The sequence below is a fragment of the Danio rerio genome, chromosome 21 (genome assembly GCF_052040795.2).
Source record: "Danio rerio strain M-AB ecotype USA chromosome 21, GRCz13ab, whole genome shotgun sequence".
Taxonomy (NCBI): domain Eukaryota; kingdom Metazoa; phylum Chordata; class Actinopteri; order Cypriniformes; family Danionidae; genus Danio; species Danio rerio.
Window position 1 is genome coordinate 44,903,258 of NC_141041.1, and position 26,377 is coordinate 44,929,634.

Sequence of the window (26,377 nt, forward strand, 5' to 3'; positions counted from 1 at the left end):
AAAAACATCCCATAATATAAATAAGTTGTCATTTATTAAGAATATGTCAATAACTTAATTTTGACAGATTTGTCAGATAGAACCTTATAATTCTAAGGTGATGATGTGTCAGAGATTTACATACCATAGATGCCAGTATAGGCAGAAATAATGTAGCTGTGGCCACATTACTGGTGCATTCAGTGAAGGTTGCGATCATTAAACATATGACAATAGCTATTGCCCATGGAGGAATGCTTTGAAGAGGAGACATCTGATCTCCAAGCCACTTGGACAATCCTGAGATCTGAAAACGGAGAATAAAAAAAGAACTGCAAAGCTGACCTTTGGAGTAGTATTTATTAAAGAGCTGCAGTTTATCCTAAGCCTTTCTTGCGTGCTTGCTTTTAAGTATCATGTGTTCACTGTTTAGCAACTCTCTATGGCAATTTGACCAAAAACTATCCCATAATATATATATATATATATATATATATATATATATATATATATATATATATATATATATATATAAAATTTTTGATAGGTTTACAATAAATAGCCTACTTTATTAGGTATAAGGTCAAAAGAAAATCAGCACACTTAAGCTCTCAACTTTTGTTAACGTGAAAACATTTTGACCTACAGTACATGGTCTTCATCAGGTTAACCTAAGACCATGTAAGTCGAACATTGCCACATTAAAAGTTTTTGAGAGCTAAAGGGGCAGTGTGCCGATTTCCTTTTGACCTTTTGCCACTGTATTTGTTTTTGATCGAGCACCTGCCTTTGAGAATCCTAGGATGTGCTTACATTTCTGTTACTTGGTCACTTTATTAGGTATACCTGTTCAACTCAACTGCTTGTTAAAGAAACACTCATTTTACAAGTCTTCTAGAGTTTCAAATAGGAATCTCAGGGTTAGCTTAGCTTAAATAGTTCCTAGCTATTGACATACAAAATAGCAACTTTTCATTCTCCGTAGTTTTTAGTACATGATGTAACAACAAAAGAGTCAAGCTATAAATAAATAAATATAAAAAAAGTTTAAAAATATTTGTTATTTTTTGAGTAAGAGGCTAATGGTCTCATTCGATTCAATGATTTATGCTAAGCTAAGCTAAAAGATCTCCTGTCAGATTTGCTAAATATTTTAAAATATGGTAAAACCTAACTGTTTAACTCTAGGGGAGTTGTAAAATTTGCATTTTTCCTGGAAATGTAGAGTGTTCTTAATGTCATTTAATTTCAAAATCAAACCAAGAATCAGAATGAGGTAAAAAAATATATATATTTAAGTAACTTTAAACATGACATGCTCGTTGGTGTCAATAGGTATGATATGAGTATTTCAGAAACTGCTGATCTACTGGTATTTTCACACATAATCTCTAGGGTTTACAAAGAATTATCTGAAAAAGAGAAAATATCCTGTGAGCAGCATTTCTGTGTGTGAAAATGCTTTGTTGATGCCAGAGGTCAGAAGAGAATGACCAGACCAGTTCAGCTGATAAAAAGACAACAGTGACTCAGAAAACCTTGTTAGTTACAACATCAGCAGTAGAGAATTTCTGAACACACAACAACATGTAAAACCTTGAATCAGATGAACTACAGAAGAAGAAGAAGAAGAAGAAAAAAAAAAGAGGACGCTCTTTACACTCCTGACAGCTAAGAACAGCAAACTTCATTCAAACCGCTTCAACTAAACTGGAAGAACGTCAGAAAAAGTTCACTAAACTCAAACAGTCACCAGAACTTAATCCACACTTGTATATGGTTAATTAAGATTTTTTATTGGTGTAATGAATTTTAAACTGTAAAAATTGATTGCTTGTTATATGAACTTAAACCCACCGCTACCCCTCAACCCAACACTCACGGGAAACTTGACTAAATTTGAATGTTAAATGTCCCTGTGAAGTATGATTTTTAAGCATTCTGAAATAGAGGATGCAAGGCATGCCTGCAAAAACACTTTAATAAAGTACAACTAGGTTGTTCACACTTTTAAATGTATCTTTAATGGGGAATTCCCATAGATGTAATGATTTTTATACTGTGCAAACTGTACATTCTATTGCCCTACTACAACCCTACCCCCAAACCCAAGCTTCACAGAAAGCAATCAGCATTTTTACATTTTCAAAATACTGGATTCTGCATCTTCTATGAGTTGTTTTCCTCATGGGGACCAAACATATCCAAACATCAAAATTGACTGATTTAGCTGAACTATTAAAAATGTGATGACAAAAAGCCAGAGCAACAAACATTTTTAAGTTGCTTGACCTGATTTTGATAAGTTAAACAGTTTTTTATTATTATTTATAAAAAAGTTTAGCTTAATTTTTTTGTCGGTTTGGTTGATATTAGTTGAAATGACTAAAAAAGTTCATTTGGTTTAACTAAAAAAAATAAATTTACAGTAAATAACAAGTACAGTACAGTAAATTAATTTTTTTTTTTACAGTGTATGCTTGGGAAATTTTAGTAACCACATACCTATGTCATTATACAAATTTGTGTCTTCGTAAACCACATAAACAAGTTGAACACATGTTGAAAAGCACTGTTTGTACCTCACTGCCCTTAGCCAGGGCAAAGCCTCCTCCCAGCAGCAGTATAATACTCCATGGCATCTTCTTCTGTGTCACTTTCCATGTCAGCAAAGCTGGAGTCGGGCCACTTTCTTGCTGGGGCACTGATACAGACCACAGTCAAATGTATGATCATTCTTCGTTTATCAAAGACAATAAATAAAAACAAAACAAATAAAGATAACAATGAAATAGGGCGAAGCAGTGGCGCAGTAGGTAGTGCTGTCGCCTCACAGCAAGAAGGTCGCTGGGACGCTGGTTTTAACCTGGGCTCAGTTGGAGTTTCTGTTTGGAGTTTGCATGTTCTCCCTGTGTTCGTGTGGGTTTCCTCTATGTGCTCCGCTTTCCCCTACAGTCCAAAGACATGCGGTACAGGTGAATTGGGTAGGCTAAATTGCCTGTAGTGTTTGAGTGTGTGTGGATGTTTCCCAGAGATGGGTGGCAGTTAGAAGGGCATCCGCTGCGTAAAAACATGCTGGATAAGTTGGCAGTTCATTCCGCTGTGGCGACCCCGGATTGATAAAGGGACTAAGCCGACAAGAAAATGAACGAATAAATAACAATGAAATAACTTCAAAACTTAAAGGTAAAAATTATTCAACAAACAACGTCATTGTTAAATAACTTAAGCAAATGCAACTTAATTCCATACCCAAATTTTACTTTTAAAGGATTGTTCACTAAAAATGGAATTTTCCTCACCATTAATTAAACTAAAGTGGTTCAAAGCTTTTATCAATCTCTCCTTCTTGTTGAACGTAAAATATTTTGAAGAATGTTTGAAAAAGGGTGCCATTGATATCTGTAATAAGATTAAAGAACATTCTTCATTATATCTTCCTTTTGTGTTTAGCAGACAAAAAGAAACACAACCAGGCTTGAAACAAGTGGAAAATGAGTAAATGATGGCAGAATTGTACTTTTTGCTTGAACTATCCCTTTAAGAAATATCTGTTCAAAAATCATTTATAAAGAGTAAACAAAAGTTAATGCTAATCTCTGTGCTTGCACGCAGATTTCCCCTGCTTGTGCTCAAAACTTCTTGCACGCCCCCTCAAATATTAGCCGCTTCAAGAGCGCGCAGATCTTCTTGTGCGCCCTCAAACAAACGCTGCTGGGTGCGATTTAGTGCGTTTATGTAACGAGTATGTCTCCAGCATTTATTAGATTTGCTAGGAATATTTATGAATGTCTCCAATAGTCCTACAGAGTAGCATTAATGCGTTCTGAAGTAAAGTGAAACGGCTATACGTTGTGTTTGCTGGCCTCACGCACCTGTCAGATTGTCAGTCAGTCAGTCAGCACGTCACCTTAAAGGGTAAACAAATGACACACAGCACTACTACGGTTACAGAAAAGTTTGCGCTATTATAAATCACTTACCCTTTAATATGTTTTGGTGCGATTATTACCCGCTATTAAAAAAAAAAAAAGATGTTTTGAATGAGAAGCTGTAATGTAGCCATGGCGGGATGAATTTTGGCGTGGCGCCCCACCATGGAAGAATGAATGTAGCGGAAACCATGCATTGATTCTAGATGCTTTGTTGTCTTACTTTACTATCTTTATTTCTATAGGGCTTTTACAATGTAGATTGTGTCAAAGCAGCTTACTGGGGTTTTTGATGTGGTTGGCCATGACATTCCGCTTGTATGACTCGAGGACCAGGTTGGCATTCATTCATTTATTTAATTAATTTTCTTGTTGGCTTAGTCCCTTTATTAATCCGTGGTCGCCACAGTGGAGTGAACCGCCAACTTTTCCAGCAAGATTTTATGCAGCGGATGCCCTTCCATCCGCACACACATTCACACACTCTTACACTACGGACAATTTAGCCTACCCAACTCACCTGTACTGCATGTCTTTGACCTGCGGGGGAAACCGGAGCACCCGGAGGAAACCCACGCAGGGAGAACATGCAAATTCCACACAGAAACGCCAACTGAGCCGAGGCTCGAACCAGCGACCTTCTTGCTGTGAGGCGACAGCACTACAGTACCTACTGCGCCACTGCTTCGCCCTCCAGGTTGGCATTCAGGGATTCTTATTTTAAAAAATAGGACCTTTTCAGAGTGTCTATAGAGGGTTCTTATTGTGGTTTTTGATATGGTCAACCATGGCATTCTCAGTGCATGACTCAAGGACCAGGTTGGCATTTAAGGCTTCTTATTAAAATAAATAAATAAAAAAAACCTTTTCAGTTTGTCTAGAAGATTTTTCTTTCACTTTTGCTCCTCTTGTATGTGGGGTTCCCCAGGGTTCTATTTTGGGTCCAATTTTGTTTCCCATTTAAAAACTTACCTTGGGTTTTATTTTTGAGACATTTAGTGTGCATAATGCACATTTCTTAAATCTATTTACCACTGAATCGTCTTGACCTTGAGTTCTGAGGTAAGGTATTAGTCAGCAAATAATTTTTTTTTCAACTGAATGAGGATAAGACAGAAGTCATGTTGTTTGGCAACCAGGTGTGCTAGGGGTCTATGTGACTATGTGTCTGGGGAAGCTTCCTATAATAATAATAATAATAATAATAATAATAATAATAATTATAATTATAATAATAATGATAATAATAATAATAATAATAATAATATTAATGTGAAAAACTTTGGTGTCATCTTTGACTCTAACCTTAAATTTGACCATCAGACAGTGATGTCGTTAAGAATATCTTTTCACCTTAGGTCAATACCTAAAGAAGAAGGTTGATTATGCTTTTGTGTCATCTTGATTGGACTACTGTAATGTGTTGAATGTGGGTATGAGTCAGGCCTCTCTCTCCCATCTGCAACTTGTTCAGAACTCTACTGTGGAACCTTTAACAGGAACTAAGAAGCGAGAGCATACTGCTTTGGTGCTAATTAATGTGTACTGGTTACCCATACAATACAAACTTCATCAAAAGGTGTTGTGTGTTTTAAGGCTCTTCATGACCTATAGTGCTTATGTTGTTGATTTGATTAGTTATTGTAATGCCGAGTTCAGACTGCATGATTTTCAAAGTAGTCGTGTCACAGATGTTTTCACACTGCTTGACTATCTGGGCTAGCGTTTCGTCGCTGCTTTGTTTACACTGCAAGATGGATGGGCGACAGGGGGTTTCACATTGCATGACTTTACTATAGGAAGAATCGCCGACAACTTCGTCCAAACTACATCTCACAGCCAAAAACACGTAGTATATCTTTTGTTATTAACTACATAATGAGAAAGAAGCCTTTAATGGGGTAGAAAATGTGCATGTTTGCTCACCTGGGTTTAAAGGGAATTAGCCATTTCTCCTCAACTTAAGTTGATGATAAACTAATTTCTTTCTGTATGAAACGTCAAACAGACACGGTTGCTCCTGAGTCCTGTCACACCTCCACTAGTTTTTCCTCCATTTCGTGGGTTCAAATAAACCGAAAATGAGCGCTTTTAACTTCTCCCCCAGCCTCCCGCTGGCCTGCAGCTGGTATACACACTCGCACACACAAGTGAATGCCGCTCTCTCATTGGCTGTAGGCGATCGCTGATGTTATTTTCAGTCAAAACTCAATTCACACGGTATGATTTGAATCGCCGACAGCTCCAGATATTTAGCACGCCAAATATCTCACAGGCATCGGCGACTCATCGGCGATTCTCTCAGATCGCGTCTTTGATAGTTCATGCTGTGTGATTGTCACTCACGTGCAAGAGCAGCGATTTGCCTGTGATTTCAGGCATTTGTCGGCGATTTCTCAAAACCTGTCGGCGAACCAAAATCAGGGCTAAAATCACGCAGTCTGAACTAGGCATAAGCCTAGTAGATTCCTTCTAATGTTCGAATGATCAGTCGCTCCTTGCGTTGTTGCCTTAAATGTAAAAGGATCTGAAATTACCTTATCTGTTCAGTGTGCTTTAATAAGTTTATTACTGCACATACTTTAACATGTGCAAGTATAGTCTCTGTCATTTGTTTTTTTTTTCTGTTTTCTTCAATTTATTGTTTTCTTTTTTTTCTACAGCACTTTGGGGTTGAAAATGCTTTATAAATAAACTGTGTTTAGTTGAGTCAAGTAAGAAAAGGAAACAGTTAAAAGCATGATGTACTCTTTCTGTAATGGGATGTTAGCAAGGCAGGTGTCTGACTGACCTGTGTCGAAACTCTCTGTTCTCCAGAAGCACAATCGTGGTGGTTTAGAGGGAAAGACAAAGAGCAGCGCAGCCACAAACACTGCAACCGTGGCATCTGTCACAAACCTGCACATACATGTAAATCCAAAATGGAAATGGTTAAAGGAAACAACAATTAGTTCATTTTTACTTGACGTGTTCATAAAACAGAGATGCATTGCTGTTACTTTATATGTTATGACACAGAGAAGATACAGTTTGTATAGTCTGATATGGACTCTCTGGTAAAGTTAAAGATTTTTGCTTTTTGTTCTGTTCCTTTTTAGTTTAGACCTTTCACCTAGAGAGAATTGCAGTGTTTTTAGTTTTAAATCCTCAATCTCTTTTCTTGTGACTGTGATCAGGAAATGTACACAAATGCTGTTTGCACGTGGGGAAACTCCATTCACATTTTTTGCTGGACATTTGACCTACAAATAAAGCAACATGCCATAGCTGATAACAGGAGAACACGCTGTTTGTGTTAAGCAAAGATTCAGTCACTTTTCCAGTGTTCAGGTCATATTCCACTTATTAATGTTTTCTCTTCGTTCAAAGTGAGATTTTAATAAACAAAAATAATTTAATATCAATTAAAACTCCACACTCTCAGAAAAAAAGGTACACAGTGGTACAAATAATGCTTCTTAAGGAACAGTTTACATCTGTTTAAGTTGTACCTTATTTAGCACAGAAAAGACCTCGTATGATACTGTTCTGTACCTTTTATGGTACAATTGAAAAGAAGGGATGTAACTGTTCTCATGTAAAAGGTACAAAAGTGTTGGACAGCTCCTTTGTCACAATATCTATGAAAATAAATATTACTGGAAAGGCAAAATAATTTTACGAATAATTTCCATACTAAAACATCATTTAAAAGCATGTTAGAAGAAAATCATAAACATTAATTATTAAATTATGTAATACAAAAAAAACAGATAAAACAAAACTATCGTTATTTCATTATTGATATCCACACCTTTTGGTGTTTGCTTTCCACTACACTTATAAGCTGGCAAAAGTTCTGCATATGCAAAGTGTTCATGCTGACATTTTAGTATTGTAAAAGTAATCAAACACTGTGCATATCTGGTTACAATACTTTTGCATAATTCTATTTCTATTTTAAAATTAAGTAAATTAAATGAACTTTTAGGTGACTACAAAGGTGTTGTGTGAAAATTGGAGGAAATAAATGTTTAATATTGTACATGGGAGAATGTATTTCTGTAATGTTTTTGTGAAAAGTGTTAGATCTTTTGATTGATGTTAAAGTATGTTTTATCCATTATTGTCAATGGAAAAAAGAAATTTGTTTTTAAATGTATCTGATGTTTTATACTAACTAAAAATTAATCAACACATTTTGAATATAGCAAAAGGTCTTTAAATAGTTCTTGAAGGAACACATTTGACACTGTTAAGGTACAAAGTGTCTTGTCACTGTGGGGGTACCTTCATGGATCAGATTTGTATCTTTGATGAAGGTACAATATTGTATCTGCATGCTTAAAAAACCAAAGGTACATTTTGGTTTCCCATGGTAGAAATCATGTCCTTAAAGCTACAAACTGCAATGGTACAAATTAGTTTCTTTGTCTTAAGGTACAATTCTGTTCCATAAAAAGGTCCTGCCTCAGTGAAAAGGGTTTGTACCATTTTGTCTGAGAGTGCACCTTAACCCAAACCCTAACAAACAGGGTTAGTGTTTATTGATTTACAGCTCTTGCTTGCTATTCATATTAGTTTGTTTTATTAAATATTATTTACAAATACATTATTAAATTCAAAGGTTGATTTTTTTTATTTAAAATAAAAAGCTTTATATAATGTGTTTTATCTTGTTAAGTAATGATACCTTATTGTAAAGTGTTGCTGAGATCGTAATGGCAAACATTCTTTTTATTTATGGTTAAAACAAAATAATAAAATAAATAAATAAATACTGTTCAAAATTATGCTTAAATACTGTGACATTTATAGTTTTTGAAAGTGAAAAATAAGTCTAATTATAGTTTACAGTGAGGAAAAAACTTTCCAAAGCTCACTGTGTGACATGTCAAATGTTTTGTTAATATTTATGTAAATAGCTTTTGTTTATCGCATGATTTTAAATATATGTCTGTTACCATGATGGTGCTCAACCTCTAAATTTTAGCATTGACCTCATTTATCCATCCATCCATCCATCTTTTCATACACTTTATTTTTTTTTTATTTGCTTTTGGCTAATCACACTGACAAAAATGGCAGGAATAATTTCAATTTTAAATCTGCTAATAAAATGTAGGATCAAAAGTAAATTTCTTTAAGTAAAAAAAAATGTATTGCATTTATTCAACTAATGTATGCTTTATTTACAGTTGTTAGTATTTTTAAGTGTATAATTCAACGTATAAATTATTAATTATTTTTTAAAATTCTGCATACTGTTATGGATGGTTCCATTTTAAGGTGTTCTAAATTACTTTTTTAGCATCTTATTATTAACTTCTTTAAGAATTAGTGTTTCATCATCTGTCAGATTGTAAGAATGGCCAACAAAGATTTAGCAAACCTTTCCTCAACAAGCACCAACAAACCATCTTTGATATCCACATTACAACACCAACAGTAGAAACAATAATGAAGCTTGCCTTACATCATTGCAGTAAACACTACTAAAAGAGTCTCTGCATCTTACTAATGTGAGTGTTTTCATTCTTACTCTTTGTCAGCATTGAAGAAGCGTGTCGCCCAGCCGTCCACGAAGCCTGGATCACGAGTGAACCAAAGCACCACCAGGAGGATGAAGAGGGCAAGGACACTCAGCTCCCCAAAGGTCATAGGGCCGAGACTGCGGTGCTCCTCTTTAATCACATTATAGGCCGCGATCTCCTTCTCCGTCTTCACCGTCCCACAGCCCCATGTCTTTTTAAAGCTGTTAAATTACATAATGGCATAAGCATAATACACTAGAAGTCAAAAGTGTTTGCGAGTATTATGCTCAAATGTTTGCTGCCTGTTCAAAATATTTAAAATGAGTGGAAACAACACAATTCTTGAGATTTTTTGGGACAACTTATTTGTTTTCAATTCACTTTAGTTTGTAAAAACATTACATTTGAGCATTAATGAATTTTGTGGAGCACTGCATGTTTTACAAGATGCCTACTGCTCACCAAGCTGCATTTCTTTGCTCAAAAAACAGTAAAAATAGGACGTTTGTAAAGAAACTATAAAAAACTACAAATAAAATACAAGATAAAATGTGAAAAATGTTTTTAATTATATTTATTCTATTAAAAAAATCCTTCATTTATAGTTTAAAGCAAAGCATTTTTAAATAGTTTTTTTTATTTAATAAAAAAAACTTTTTAATTGGCGGTTCATTCCACTGTGGCAACCCCTGATAAATCAAGGACCAAGCCTTAGAATATTGAAAGAGTGAGTGAGAATTAAACAGTTTCATACGTTTTTTTTTTCATGTTTAAATGTTTGATCAAAATTTCAGTAAAAACTGTAACATTTAAAAATTTTAAAATAATTAAGTGACACTTAAGACTAGAGTAATGAGTGCGTTTATATCAGACAAATACATTAGTTTTGAGACTACATTCAATATGTAAACGTCTATTTCAGATTGTAATACATTTGAAGAAATGCAAAAACCTCTAAATGTCATCTGAAATATCCTCCTTAAATGAGTATTTCTCTTAGTCTCCTATGTTTATGTTCAGTTATTTACCTTTAAAGGCAATGAAAAGAACCTAGTTGTCACTATAAACATAAAATTACTAAGTCCACACACAGGAGAAAGAGAAAAATGTTAATTTTAGAAGAAAATATTAAATGGCATATAGAGGTTTTTGCATCTAAACTCTTCAAATGTATTACAATCTGAAATAGATGTTTACATATTGAATGTAGTCTCAAAATATATTTATTTGTCTGATATTAACAGAATCATTACGTCAGTCTTAAGTGTCACTTAATTAGTCAGAAAAAAAAACATTTATTACTGTTTATTTATCATCATTTATTAATATTATCAATGCTGAAAACTGTTAAGCTGTTCATGGAATCTCTGATACTGCACCATTGAAAAGTTCAAATAAATAAGATTTATTTATCAAGGACATACTAAATTGTTCAAGAGTTAAAATATAAACATTTTGATGCACTATGTAGACTCTCAGAGAAAAAAAAAAGGTACACAGTGGTTCAAATAATGTTCCTTGAGAAACAGTTTTGTACCTTTGTAAAAATTTGACCTTATATGATACAGATAAGACCTCGTATGATACTGTTCTGTGCCTTTTCTGGTACAACTGAAATGAAGATACACAATTGTTCTCAGGTAAAAGGTACAAAAGTGTTGGACAACTCCTTTATTACAATATCTATGAAAATAAATATTACTGGACAGGCAAAATGATTTTATAAACACAGTTGAAGTCAGAATTATTAGCCCCCTTCGATTTTTTTTCTTCTTTTTTAAATATTTTCCAAATTATGTTTAACAGAGCAAGGAAATTTTCACAATATGTCTGATAATATTTTTTCTTCTGGAGAAATACATATTTGTTTTAAATTATTTATGAACCATTTTAGCGACAAAACTGTTAGCCCCTTTAAGCTATATTTTCTTCTCGATAATCTACAGAACAAACCACTGTTATACAATAACTTGCCTAATTACCCTAACCTGCCTAGTTAACTTAATTAACCTAGTTAAGCCTTTAAATGTCACCTTAAGCTGTGTAGAGGTCTCTTGAAAATCATCCAGTCAAATATTATTTACTGTCATCATGGTAAAGATAAAATAAATCAGTTATTAGAAATTAGTTACTAAAATTATTATGTTTAGAAATGTGTTGAAAAAATCGTCTCTTCGTTAAACATAAATTGGGGAAAAAATAAACAAGCGGTCTAATAATTTAGGGGGGCTAATAATTCTGACTTCAACTGTAATTTCCATATTAAAACAAGAATCATCATTTAAATATGTTTAAAAAAGCTTGTAAACATTCCTTTTTAAGTTATATAATACAATATTACTAAACAACTGGTAAAACATAAAACTATAGGTGTTGTGAACTAAACATTTAAGGCATTTTAAATAAATATTTGGTAAGCATTTTGGACACTTAAGGTACAAAGTTTCTTGTCACTGTGGAAGTAGCTTCATGGATCAGATTTGTACCATTGATAAAGGTACAATACTCTATCTAAATACCAAAGGTACATTTTGGTTTCCCATGGTAAAAATCATGTCCTAAATAAACTGGTACCAATTTCTGTTTAACAGAGAGAAGATTATTTCAACACATTTCTAAACATAATAGTTTTAATAATTCATCTCTAATAAATTACTAATTATATTTTATTAGATATTTTTCAAGAAACCTTTATACAACTTAAATTGACATTTAAAGGTTTAACTAGGTTAATTAGGCAGGTTAGGGTTATTTTGGCAAGTTATTGTATAACAACGGTTTGTTCTGTACACTGTAAACCCTTACTGTAGATTATGCAGTAAATAACTGTAAAATAGCCAGTGTTTTGCTGTAATAAAAGGAAACAGTATTTTACTGTAAAAGGAGCAGGATTTGTATGAAATTTTGTAGTGCAAAGAATAAATTATAGTAATTTACTTTATGTACCCATTACAGATAGTTACTGTGATAATAAATGGTAAATTACTGCTCAACCATTATTACCCCATATACCCTGATGCTTTATGTTGCTATATATATATATATATATATATATATATATATATATATATATATATATATATATATATATATATATATATATATATATACTGTTCAGTTTTGGTATGTGTATGGTCAGTATTGAGGAGAAATTGAGACAATGCATTAATGATAAGCTAAATTTCTCTGCAGCCATCTTTGTGTTTTCTTTGGTTCCTTTTATGTTTTTAACATTGAGTATCAGGAGTCAACCAATGTCAATGTCACAGAGGTAATTAAAAGGTAAAGATATCGACGAGATGCATTTAAAGGCAAAAATATTCACACAGAGCAACCAAATTATCACAATCATTTTTATAACTTTGTTTACTTTTCTATAATTAATCTAATTTGCCTAGTTTAGCCTATAGTTAAGCTAGTAAATTAGCAAGTTTTGCTAAATAACTAGTAAAAATGTGTTATTTAAAAAATATCTTAAACAGCACGTACATACATTTTTGCATAGACTCAATTAATTTGTCTGGAAAACTTCAAATGAAGTAGGTAAAAGTGGCATTAACAGTATAGTATAAAGGCTTTCCTAAATAAATGTATTAATCAGGTTATTTTATTTATTAATTTATTTTTATTACTACAGGTTTGGAACAACATGTGGATCAGATTATTTATTATTATTATTATTTATTTATTTATTTTTTTGCTTTGGATGAAGTTTTTATATTTTTATTGTTTTTATTCAATGATATGTACATGATTGTGATAAATGTAGGCAGTTTCTTTGAAAATATGCTATGTACCAGGGATGTCAAACTCCTGAAGGGCCGCAGCCCAGCAGAATTTAGTTCCAGCCCTGCTTCAGCACACTACCTTTAGATTTAGTTTGATCAGGTGTGTTTAATTAGTATAAATGCACTGTTACTCTGTAGATTGTGCAGTAAATAACTGTAAAAAACAATGATTTAGGCATCACCACACACTCCCACAGGCTGTCCGTCTAATTCTAAACACAAAGGTGTTAGAAAGAGTTTTCAGAAAATGCCGGCCCTTTAAGGGAGCCAGGTGTTTGATTTGTTTACTGCTGAGTGTGCTCTCTGCTATGTCCATCAATTGAGATGTAGAGTCTGATATGTTTTAGGCTTTAAATAAGAATCTACAATGAGTAAGTAAAATGTGTTCAAATGTTTTTGAAGGTTTCTAAATTAAGGCTGTGTTTTAAGTTATATTGTTGTTATCTTGAACTGTGTACTTGAAAGCTACATTGTTAGCTAGTTAGCCTCTCCTCATATAACTTCTTACATTACTTTTGTTTAAGTACAGTATATGTATTTATTGGATATTGCATACTGCCATAATGTACAGATGCTAACAGTTGTTTGTATCTTTCTGGCAACTAAGCCAAAATTAAATTTCATCATCTCTGTAAGGTAACATGTGCACATCATCACAGGGAATCACAAAAACATGATACACATAGCCATCCACACACAAAAGCTCCACTGTCCGGTCCCAGGTTGTGAGTTTGTTGCTAAGTATTTTTCAGAGCAGTGCTTCAACCTATGAATTTATATTAAAAACAATAAAAAGTTTGTTGTCATGAGATAATTATAACAATAAAAGATTGGATCCTTTGGTTTTTCAGTGTTGCCAACTTTATTTTTGTTTTCTACTATTATTTCAAACTTTTTATTGAGAGTTGACACAGTTTTTATTTATTTAAAACTTTAAAATTTAAAATAATTATTTTGTGTTTTTTGCTGTTTAGTTTTTTTTTTTTTTTTTTTTGCATGGTCAGCATTGAGGAGAGAGTAACACATTTCACTGCAGCACTTTGTGTATGTGTGTTTATTGGATATGTGATTGTGATAAATGTTGGCAGTTGCTTTAAAAGTATTGCTAATACCAGGGGTTCTCAATCCTGTTCCTGGAGATCTACCTTCCTGCAGATTTCAGTTGCTATCCATATAAAACACACCTGAACCAATTAATTAGGACCTGAACACCACGTGATAATTACAGGCAGGTGTGTTTGATATGGGTAGCAACTGAAATCTGCAGAACAGAGTTTAGTACCCACCCTACTTCAACATTACCTGTAGAATTCTAACAAGCCTTAATTAGTTTGATCAGGTGTGTTTAATTAGAGTTACAGCTTAAAGTCCCGGTCACACTGCACTTTTCTTCCTATAGACTTCCATTCATACACATGTGAGTACTGCAGACTGGAATGATTGCTCATGCGACAAATTTCATAATTTGCAGCATTGGAAAGTTCAAGCTTGGAGAACGCTGAATGCGAAATCACATCATGTGATTGTTTGAGACCAATCAAAGATCAAAACATTACCTCTCTGGCTTGCTTTTTCAATCTCTAATTATTTTGTTTAACTCCACTCCTCGCTTTGTTTAATTCCACTTCGCAGTGCAGTATGACAGAATTTTGCATGCTCAAACATTAGTGTGACCGCAGTCTTACTGTACAGACCTGTAATATGCAAGACAATATTTATATCTGCTGATTTCTTAATTTTGTTAAACATTTTCTTTTATTTATTTGTTTGGTGCCAAAACAATAAAATAAACTTGTCTGAAAAAATGTTATGCCTTCTATTTTAAATAACAGCTAAGAATACTGATTAATTTTAGTAACACTACAATAACTATATATGACATACTATTAATGTGTATGCAGTATAATGCTGTGATTTGTAACACTACAGTACAGTAATTAACTGTGCACAATTTCCAGTTAGTTACCACTGCTGCTCTATTACAGTAATTAACTGGCAACACTGTTGCCAGCTACTCACTGTATCGGTTCAGTTACAGTAAATAACTGGCAACACTGTTGCCAGCCACTCACTGTAATGGTTTAGTTACAGTAGAATACTGGCAACGCTGTTGCCAGCCACTCACTGTAATGGTTCAGTTACAGTTACTTACTGTAACCAAACTTTTACAGTGAGTAGCTGGCAACAGTGTTGCCAGTATTCTACTGTAAAAAACCCTGGTAAGGTCTAACAGTGTAGACTAATGAAAAAAATAGCTTAAAGGGGCTAATAATTTTGACCTTAAAATGGTGTTTAAAAAATTAAAAACTGCTTTTATTCTAGCTGAAATAAAACAAACAAGACTTTTTCTTGAAGAAAAATATTATCAGACATGCTGAACATAATTTGGGAAATATATATATATATATATATATATATATATATATATATATATATATATATATATATGTATATATATGTATATGTATATATATATATATATATATATATATATATATATATATATATATATATATATCTCAAAGGTGGAAAATTGTTTCTACCAAAATATGAAGCAGGAAAAATATATATTTAACTGATAATTATAAATATATAACTGATAATTATAAATATAAGGATCATTAGTAACACTGTAAAATATATTAGTTGAGTGAGTAAACCTGTTGGCTTAAAATGATTAAGTAATTGAACTATGCGCTTAATTAAAAAAATTATATATAAAAATTATAAAATTAATTTAAGGCAACTAAACAGTTCCAAGTTACATGTTTACTCACCTGATTAAAGTAAAGTCAACTAGTCGCTTTAAAGGCAACAGGTTTACTAGGTTTTTAAGTAAAGTAACTAATCGCTTTTTAGTGATGGATTGAGTACCAATAGTAATTTATCATAACAGCAAATCAGTTTATTATAATAAAGAATCTAAAGAATCTTGTAACACTAAAGACTGTGAGTATTGATATCGAAAATTCAGCTTGTTTCAATTAAATGTTAAACTCTATTCACTAAAAAGAACCTTTTATTTAATTCGTAATAATGTTAATTATTATTTGTCTATTTATTAATTCATTTATTTTTTACTGTATTTAGGATCAAACCAATGCCCTGGAGAGCAGAAAAGGCTTTATTTAAAAGCATTTTAAAATCTTATTGATCCCTTTTTCATTTTTCATTTTCATACCAGAAATGATCATGCATATGATGTTGTTGAGAGTGAATGAAAGGAAGCTCACTTTATTCCCAGAAACACGATCTGTAGCCACAGCCAGGCCAGCGTGAGCATGATGATCATGTTTGGAAAGGCAAATCCAAACCATGACGCAAAGTTAATGATGTCAGGGTTGTCCGGGAACAGTCTGTAGGACAAGCAAATGTTGATTTAAAATGCTAATAGTTGATAAGCACAAGGTTGGACTGTAATATGGTGTCGTTAAGATAAAAACTGCAAGGTACCTACTGGCTCATCTGTCCCATAAGAACGAGGTTTGGGCCAGTGCCTGTGAGTGTGGCTGTGCCGCCGATGCTGGCGGCATAACACACGCACAGGGTCAGGCCTTTAGACATCTTCAGCCTTTCCTCTGCTTCTCGTGAATGTTCTTCAGGGTCTGACTCCATTGAGAAGTTGTCGCCATTCAGTACCACTGTGTACAATATAATATACATACTCTAGGTTGTTTTAGGCTCTATTAATAAAAAAACAAATCAAATCATTTTCACTGACTGAAAGAAAAATAAAGGAAAATAAAAAATAAATAAAATAGGCACAATTTATTTCAAGTTTTTCATTTTAGTTGGTTGGCACATGGATCTATTTGTTTTTATTTTAATTTTAAAGCTTTACAACTCTTCTGCGTAACAAATGCAAGTGTTATTAGACAGGAATTACACTGGAACAGGTCTGCTCAACTCTTTTCCTGGGGATCTACCTTCATACAGAGTTCAGCTCCAACCCTGATAAAACACACATGAACCAGTTAGTGGCCTCTATGCCCAGCTAGAGTTTTAAAGCCAATGATAAACTTCTTGTGAAAGCTTAATGTGACTATTTTAAATTTCATAAGGTTCCTTTTACAGCATGGATGTTGTAATGCAATTACAATATATTCAGTTAAATAGCCTTAAAGGTGCTGTAGGTGATCTGCCACAATGCTAACCGGTTAGCATAAATCTCTGAACCACAGTCCCTCCTCTGTCCAAAGCCAAGCCTCCTGAAACATGAGTGCGCTCACCTTAAAGATGACAGCAGAACCCTCTTTTTATGTGTTGAGCTAAAGCAACTAGTGCTTGGCACAGGAATTACACTTATTACTAAGCCATACTTGCATGCTGTTTCGGAACGAATATTCAGAGTAATATAGAGGTGTATAGAGAGCGCGTCACAGGTCGTCATTGTTCAAAAACGAACCAATGTGATGTGAATATAAATCAATAGTGCTATTTACTTGTGTTTTGTATTTAAATTAAATAAAATCTACATTATCGGTTGTGTAAAAGGTCCTTTTTGAAACTGAAAATAGTCACATCAATCTATCGCTGGAAGATTTGAGTGGCTGAACAACACTTCTGTGCATATAACCCATTCATAACACAACACAATCTACATCAGCTTTCTGTGACAAATAGTTTAGAAATAGTTTTAAAACATACTTTAACATTATTGCGTGACAGAAAATTAAAATTCTGTGTGCATATAGCCCATTACTACCTGAACTGCACTTGATAATTACAGGCAGGTGTGTATGATATGGGTTGCAACTGAAATCTGCTGAAAGGTAGATATCCAGGAACAGGGTTAAGCACCCCTGCACTAAACCATGTTGATAAATGTCATGAGATTAAAGATTTGTACTTTGGCAGCCCTAAAATATTAACTAATCAATAAATAAATTATTTACTAAATTAATAAATAAAGTCATGAAAAACGTATTAAAAGTAGCAATTTCAGAACTAAACAATAACTAACTCTAAAAAAAGACATAGAATTAAATAAGAAATGATAAATAAAACTGAAATAAAATTATAAACATGAGTAGGAAAAAAATATTAATTAAAATAGGTTTTAACAGAAATGAACTGTGCTTATAAAAAGGCTAAAAAGTTATTACACACCTAGAAAAAAAATTACCCTTAATTTATTTGGTAAAAATAAAGAACAATGAATAAAAATATACAGTTGAAGCCCCCTGAATTATGAGACCCACTGCTTATTTTTTCCCCAAATTCTGTTTAACGGAGAGCAGATTTTTTCAGCACATTTCTAAACATAATAGTTTTAATAACTCATTTCAAATAACTGATTAATTTTATCTTTGCCATGATGACAGTAAGTAATATTTGACTAGATATTTTTCAAGACACTTCTATACAGCTTAAAGTGACATTTAAAGGCTTAACTAGGTTAATTGGGCTAATAGGCAGGTTAAGGTAATTAGGCAAGGTATTGTATAACGATGGTTTGTTCTGTAGACTATCGGGGGGGAAAATAGCTTAAAAGGGCTAATAATTTTGACCTTAAATTAGTGTTTAAAAAATTAATAACTTCTTTTTTTCTAGCCGAAATAAAGCAAATAAGACTTTCTCCAGAAGAAAAAAATTTTATCAGACATACTTTGAAGATGTCCTTGCCCTGTGAAACATAATTTGCGATATATATAAAAAAGAAAAAAAAATCTAAGGGGGGACTAATAATTCTAACTGCAACTATATATATATATATGTGTGTGTGTGTGTGTGTGTGTGTGTGTGTGTATATATATATATATATATATATATATATATATATATATATATATATATATATATATATATATATATATATATATATATATATATTCATTCATTTTCTTGTCGGCTTAGTCCCTTTATTAAACCAGGGTCGCCACAGCGGAATAAACCGCCAACTTATCCAGCTGCAACCCATCTCTGGGAAACATCCACACATTCACACACACACACTCATACACTACGGACAATTTAGCCTACCCAATTCACATGTACCGCATGTCTTTGGACTGTGGGGGAAACCGAAGCACCCGGAGGAAACCCACACGAAGGCAGGGAGAACATGCAAACTCCACACAGAAATGCCAACTGAGCCGAGGTTCGAACCAGCAACCCAGCGACTTTCTTGCTGAGGCGACAGCACTACACTACCTACTACCGACACTACCTACTGCGCCACTGCCTCGCCCATATATATATATCTTAAAATAGTCAAAATCTAAATGATCAAAACTAAAATTAAGTAAAACTATGTAATTAAATTACAAAAATTAAAAATACTTAAAAAGTATGAGGGAAAAAAATCATAGTTTCACCTGTTAGAAACACTAATAAATGTGCATACAATCTTTACTATTTACTTACACATGCACATATTAAGACTACTCTATATCTAATGAGTGAAATCTTCCATCAGACCTTTTTCCTCACCCGGGCTCTCAGGCTGTTTCTCAGTGCTCTTTTCCTCAGTCTCAGGAATGGAGCTTTGTTCTTGTTGTGCTGTGTTGTTGAGCTGCTCGAGAACTGCCTGAACGATGGGCACCATCATGGCTGTTGTGGCCGTGTTACTGATCCACATGGAGAGGAAAGCTGTTACACCCATGAAGCCCAACATTAACCTGCAGTATCGCAAAAGAGCTCTTTGTCAAACAGTATAAATGCTGTTCAAGAAGCTTCTTAATGAATTCTTAAATGCTTACAGAGCTGGTCGAACCCCCACAATGAGCAGCACCCGCAGGGCGATCCGCTTGTGCAGATTCCAGTGTTCGACAGCCACGGCCACCATCAGGCCACCCAGAAACAGCATGTTAGTGTCCTTCAGGTACTGCATACATACCTGTACATAATATACAGTACACAGGATAAATCAGATGTATACTTTGAGTTGTTTTGAGATATACTTGTTTATTCTCGTGGCCATTTCTAGCAAACCAACAAAGATTTAAGGGAATAGTTCACTCAAAAATTTAATTTACCCCATAACTTACTCACTGCCAAGTCATTCTTTGTGTATATGACCTTTTTTTCTGTCAGACAAACACAGTCAACATTTTAGCCTGGTTCTTCCATGCTGTATAATGATGTTGTTTAGTGGCTTTTATTTTGAAGCTTCCAAACGTAAATAAATCTATCTTAAAAGTAACCACCAGGGGGTTAGCAAATGTCTTTTAAAAGGAAAAGATTTTGTAATGCAACTGTTTATACCAGCCTGATCTCAAGAGAAAATGAAAGTATTTTTCATTTTGCCAGTTTAATGGCTAATTCGCATGCATTCGTACGGGTTCAGTCGTATGAAATTGTATGATTTTAAAAAGGAGGCGTCATACTGTAGGTACTTCAGTCGCGCATGAAGTGCATTTGGCTGAGTGGAGATTATAATTTAAAGTGATAATTTCTTTGCTTTTGAAAGATTCAGAATAAAAGTCAGCATTCAACACATTTATACAGCTTGGAAGAGCCAGGATAAAATGTAAAACTACTGTGTTTGTTTGAAAGAAAAAGTCAAGTTAAAAGGAAAATTTTATTTTTTTAGTAAACTATTCCCTTAAATCTTTGTTGGTTTTCTAGAAATAACAACCTGAATGTAACTATGGATACATTTTAAAACTAGTCTGACAGTGTTTGTTTGGCAAAAAAAATGTAATTTATACAGAGGGATGGCTTGAGGGTAAACAAACTATAGGGGCAGTTTTAATTTTTGGGTGAACTATAGGATAAAAACAGAACATTAATCTCAAACCGAAGAGGTGACAGGATGTGAGACAGTATTTGTTTTTCCATTAAGAACCAAATCAAATTTAAAAAAAGGGTCCAATACAGAAAAAAAGTTTTTTTTTCTCTATTAAGGCAAATTTTTAAGCCCCCCACCCCCCTCCCCCAAATAGCTGTATGTGCATTTACATTGCATAAAAATTACCATTTCAATAGATGTTATGAGATTAATGTCTTGACTATAAAATATTGAACCTTCAAAATCAGACAGCTGAAGTCTTAAAACTTAAAAAAAAAAAATAGTATCCTCAGCTCCCAAACAATTAAACACTGCAATTAAAAGAAAAGTTGATGTAAACACTTTCCTGATACATGATGTGAACAGGTTTGCTGACACTATAGTTTAAGAGTCATTTCCCACTAACTACTGGCTTATTCGAGGCCCACACAGAATCTGTGCGTGCAGATTTTTAGCCCATCATTAATTTTGTTTTTACTTGAGTAAATGTGTGTAAATCTATATTTATTCAGATTTTTAATTATTACAGTAATATTATTGACTAATGTGAAATGTTCATCAGATTTATGTTTGTAAAGTAATATTTTCTGTCGTTTAGTAGATCTATTATATGAGAGACTTGCTTTGTTTACCAAATAAAGTGAATCTAATTGTATTTGCATTTTAAACATTAAATAAAAGTTAAAAGGATATTATTTTTTATTTCACATATTAAGGTTTTAGTTATGATACTCGCAAAATAATTCCACAGAAATCCACAGATTTTTAAAAAAAATCTCTGCAGAAATTGCAAAAAATCTCTGCAGATTCTGTCTGGCCCTACTTGTTACCTGCTTATTATTAAAACATCAGCTGTTGATTCTTACTTTTAAAGTATGATTTTATTCTACAAGTGTAGTCCTAAAACCTAAACCCAACTACCTTGCTAATAGGTAACCTAACTAGTTAATAGCGATAATTGTACTGTAAAATAAAGTGTGACCATTTTCTTTGAACTTTTGCAATTTAAAGAGAATTAATGAATCATAAATTCCTAATTTAGTTACAAAGCACTCCAACATTTCTGGAATTTGGGTTGTATTATTTTACACTACTATACAAAGCTGATAATATTAGAGCTGATAAGCTACAAATGTGAAAGGAGGACAAGTGTAGATCCAGCATAAGACTGTGCTGATAGATAAGTTGTTTTAAAACCCATATAAAACCGGAAAAGAAAGCAACCCTAAATGCCCCTTTTACACAAAGAACAACAACCATAAAGATAACTATATTGGCATCCACATCAGTGGACAATATTATTCTGTTTACTATAAGTGTGTCATCTGTCACCTGCCACTTCAAGCTTTTCAAAGCAGAAGAAATTATGTTAACAGGCAATATTTTTATCTTTCAAAAACCTAAATCAATTGTTTTTTTACACTGTTACCTTATCTCTGGACCTTAATAATTATAGTTATAATTACATATAAAGTCCCAATTAGCACATTAAAGATTTTAGCTTAATTGCACATTTTAGAGGGCACATTATATTGAGTTTGTATTTTAGCTAAAAAATATAAGTATGTACTATTTGTAAAGTTACCCCCCCCCCCCCTTATTTTTTATTTTGAAAAGTCTTTGTCTTAAGTCACATATAATGAAACACTGCAATACTATAAACATATCTGTTAACCAGTGGTTTCCCTGTTTTGTGATTCACAAGTGTTTTCCGTTTATTTACAGATGTAAATCGCATTTTGGGATGTTGATATCTGCTCTGTTGGCTTTTGATGTTGAATAGTCAACTCTTTAGTTACAAAAATGACTTTTATTGACATTCTAGTATTCTGAATTAACATATGCAAGAAATAATATATAGAGTCATAAGTCTATAAGTAAACTAACAGAAAATGTACTGGCACTTGTTTACTACTGGTTTTACTGGTTTACAAGGTTTATGTACCATAATATACAGTACAACACCAACCGAGACAATATATCACTTTAAACTATATAAAAACGTTAATAGAAAAAAAAAGGAAACTTTTCAAATCTTGGCAATTAAGGATTAAAGTTGTTGGTAAAAAGATCAAGGTCCCATAATGCAATTCAAAGCATAAATAAACTAAGTAAAAAAATTCTAATAAAAACATGAATCACAAAATACAGAAAACTGCTAATTAACAGATATTTTTACAGTGTAAATATATAAATCAACATATTTAGAGTAAACCTTTAAAAAGTGGAGACTTTCAGTTATTGAGGTAAAATGAGTGGTGTCTATTTAAAAAGAAAGTTATATTTTAAAGCAAAAGACACTGCTTAAGTTAAACATATACAAAATGACTTTTCTATGTGACCTGAAACGTACGTCTTTGGACTCCATGATTCTGAAGAGGGGAAAGAGCACAGCGGGCAGGAGAGCAGTGACAGCCAGCGGCAGCACCTCTGTACACCAGTAAACTGCCATCAGTACCACAACATATGCACATCCAGCCTCCTGCAGACAAAAACACCTCAAAAGAATATAGGCCTACAGTGCATCTTTAGTTAGATGAAAATACTGAGAATTCAGTGTTACAGTTTTGGTCCCACTTTATATCAGGTGTCCCTAACTACTATGTACTTACATCAAAAAAATAAATACAATGTACTTACTGTGTTTATAATGTATTTGAGAACACTTGTGGTGCTTTTGAGTTGGAATAAAGGTTAGGTTATGGACAGGTTTGGTGGCATGGGTAGGTTTAAGGGTAGGTTAAGGTGTAAGGGGTGGTCAACAGTGTATTTAAAAATGTAATTACAAAAGTTAATTACAGATGTATTTACATACATGTATTTAATCAGGCATAAGTACATAGTACATGTATTTACATAATAAGTACATTGTAACAAACTATTAATTCCTATGTAAGTACATATTAGTTAAGGCCACTTAATATAAAGTGGGACCCAGTTTTTTATTACAAATAAATCTTGCCAACTTGAATTTCATTTTCAAGTAACATTTAACACAATTTCAGAAAACAATTAAGCAGACAAAAGTTAGAAATGTTTAAAAATAAAAAAACTTAGTCAATTTTCTTTTTTAAATGGTGTGCTAACTTGTTAAATAAACGAACCATTCAGTTGTTAATTTAGTTTGTAACCTGGTTAAACACAATTGTAATGTATAACTGTCTTGTTTTGTTTTCTGCATTTAAATGTTTCCACTTAAGATGCACCTGAGGAGCAAAGTTCCCCTTTCGTCACACAGAATCAGAAAGCACAGCATAAAACATGGCACGACAATCAGACATTTGTCAAAATAAAGCTATAAAGTGCTTTACACGTTTTTGTTATCTTGCTTTGAATTATGCAACGTTGCTACTGCGGAGGATTTATGATTTTGACACATCAAGAAGACCGACACCTGCCCGCTGCCGCAACAAATGAGAACTTATTCATGAGTTTAATTAAATCGAGAGACTTAGAAATAAATTAATAAACAAACAAACAGACAAAACAAATCAAGTTTACTAAGTAACCGAATGAGGGTGGTCGATTATTTTCTTTCTACAAACACTTAGATTTTTTTTTATTATCATTGTATCGTATCCCCAAAACCAAAAATCCTCGCGACACTAAAGGGTTAAGACAAAAATAGGGCATTGTGAGTTTGTGGAAGGAATGTGTCGCCCCAGTGTCACGCATGGTCTTGAACACATTCTTGCTTGCTAAAATACAGAGAAAACCGGCAGAATGAACCCCGAAAGATGTGTAGAAATACACTCTGTCTTCACACATGTTTTACACTAGACTGGCCTGTTTGAACGAAACAGCACTCGTAAAAAGTATTTATATGGAGCTTCAGCTGTTCAGTTAAGCACATCACTGCCTATTTAGAACATTTTACATGCTTCATAAAATTAGCCTTACCTTTGATCCAATGACAAGTGGCAAAGGAAGCAGAAGAAATGGAGTGCAAAAAAGAATCAATGTATTTTTCATCTTCCATACTAGTTTGAGTGCACGTGAAGCCATCATTTCGGCTTTGGATAACTTTACAATGAAATGTCCAAACGGTGAGAAACTGCGCAAAACTTCTGTGCACTGATCTCTGGACAGTGCATGGGCTCACTCTCTGTCTGTCTTTTTCTTTCTCACACGCACGCACACACACACCAGGCGCATAATTAAGCGCGTGCCAGATTTGTACCACTTCATTCACATTTTCAACAAGGACAAAAACATTAACCCATTCATTTCATCACACACCTGACTTGTCACTGGATGTATTTGGGAAAAAAAAGACTTTACATGACATGTGAATTACTCAATGACTTTACCCAATTTCAACTCTTACTAAAGTTTTTGCTTGAATAAAAGTGTACTATGTTGCTTGTTGTTTTTGCTTACTTATTTTTTCCTATACAAAGCCATGGTTAACATTAAAAAGCAAAGGTTAATTTGTGGGTACCAAGGTTTTATTTATTTTTTCTAGTATAGCGTAAAAAAAAGTTAAGCTTGAAGTCAACTGAGTTTTTAAAATATGTCATATAACTTACTTTTAGTGTATAAATATGTTATAAACATAAAGTTGAATAAAAGATGAATGGTGGTATAACCATTGTCCAAAAAGTCATCCCTCCCTTGAATCTTATCTTTAATGTTTAAGCTACTGTATTTGAAAATGTGGCTGACATTTATTTATTTATTTATTTATTTATTTATTTATTTATTTATTTATTTATTTATTTATTTATTTATTTATTTTTTAATTAATTTATTTATTTATTTATTTTGTTCTCAAATGTTTTGATTCAGAAATTATATTGAATCTTCAGAATTTGATTTACAAACTTGCTGACTGGATAACTATATAAAGGAGTTGGACAATGAAACTGAAACAACTTGTTTGAGACCACAATAATTCATTAGTATGGTAGAGGGCCTCCTTTTGCAGCCAATACAGCATCTATTTGTTTTGGGCATGACAGATGCAAGTCATACATGGTGGCTAGAGGGATTATGAGTCGTTCTTTAAGCAGAATAGCGGCCAGGTCCAATAGGATCTGGATGCAACCTTTATGATGCAAGCTGAGACTGCATTTCTCAGTGATGCAATGTCAGACACAATGCACTCAAATTGAGCTTGTGACGAGTAGGGTTAGGGGTGGGGTTAGGTGAGCCCATTAAAAAAGCATTGGATGCAGCCCAGATTGCACTGCACCAGGTCTGCAGCCAGACCCCTCTCACCAGATCAGTATGCTGTTGGAGGAAAATGTTTCTTGACTCACTCCTCCATTATTGGTTCAATAGTATTTAGATCTGGTGGCTGTGCCAGAAATGAGAGAGTTAACTTCACATTCATGTTCATCAAACCACTCTGTCACCAGATTTGCTGTGTGGTGCATATCACTCTGATACACGACACTACCTTCAGAATAGTTCGCAAGTCCTTGGTAGTGA

General features: G+C 33.3%; 1 protein-coding gene across 2 annotated transcripts in view; it reads right to left on the reverse strand.

Moving 5' to 3' along the window:
• slc13a5a (solute carrier family 13 member 5a) overlaps positions 1-25,036 on the reverse strand; it is a 32,843-nt gene extending 7,807 nt beyond the window's left edge. The window contains exons 1-10 of one of the 2 annotated variants that reach the window (XM_087299639.1): positions 24,845-25,036; positions 23,298-23,426; positions 19,914-20,050; positions 19,633-19,832; positions 16,670-16,853; positions 16,446-16,568; positions 9,433-9,645; positions 6,703-6,809; positions 2,562-2,683; positions 125-286 (exon numbers count right to left, since the gene is read on the reverse strand). In XM_087299639.1, coding sequence (XP_087155765.1) covers positions 125-286; positions 2,562-2,683; positions 6,703-6,809; positions 9,433-9,645; positions 16,446-16,568; positions 16,670-16,853; positions 19,633-19,832; positions 19,914-20,050; positions 23,298-23,426; positions 24,845-24,952 — 1,485 coding nt within the window. In that variant the 5' untranslated portion in view covers positions 24,953-25,036. 2 annotated transcript variants of the gene reach the window in all.
• Between the last annotated feature and the right edge of the window lie 1,341 nt (positions 25,037-26,377).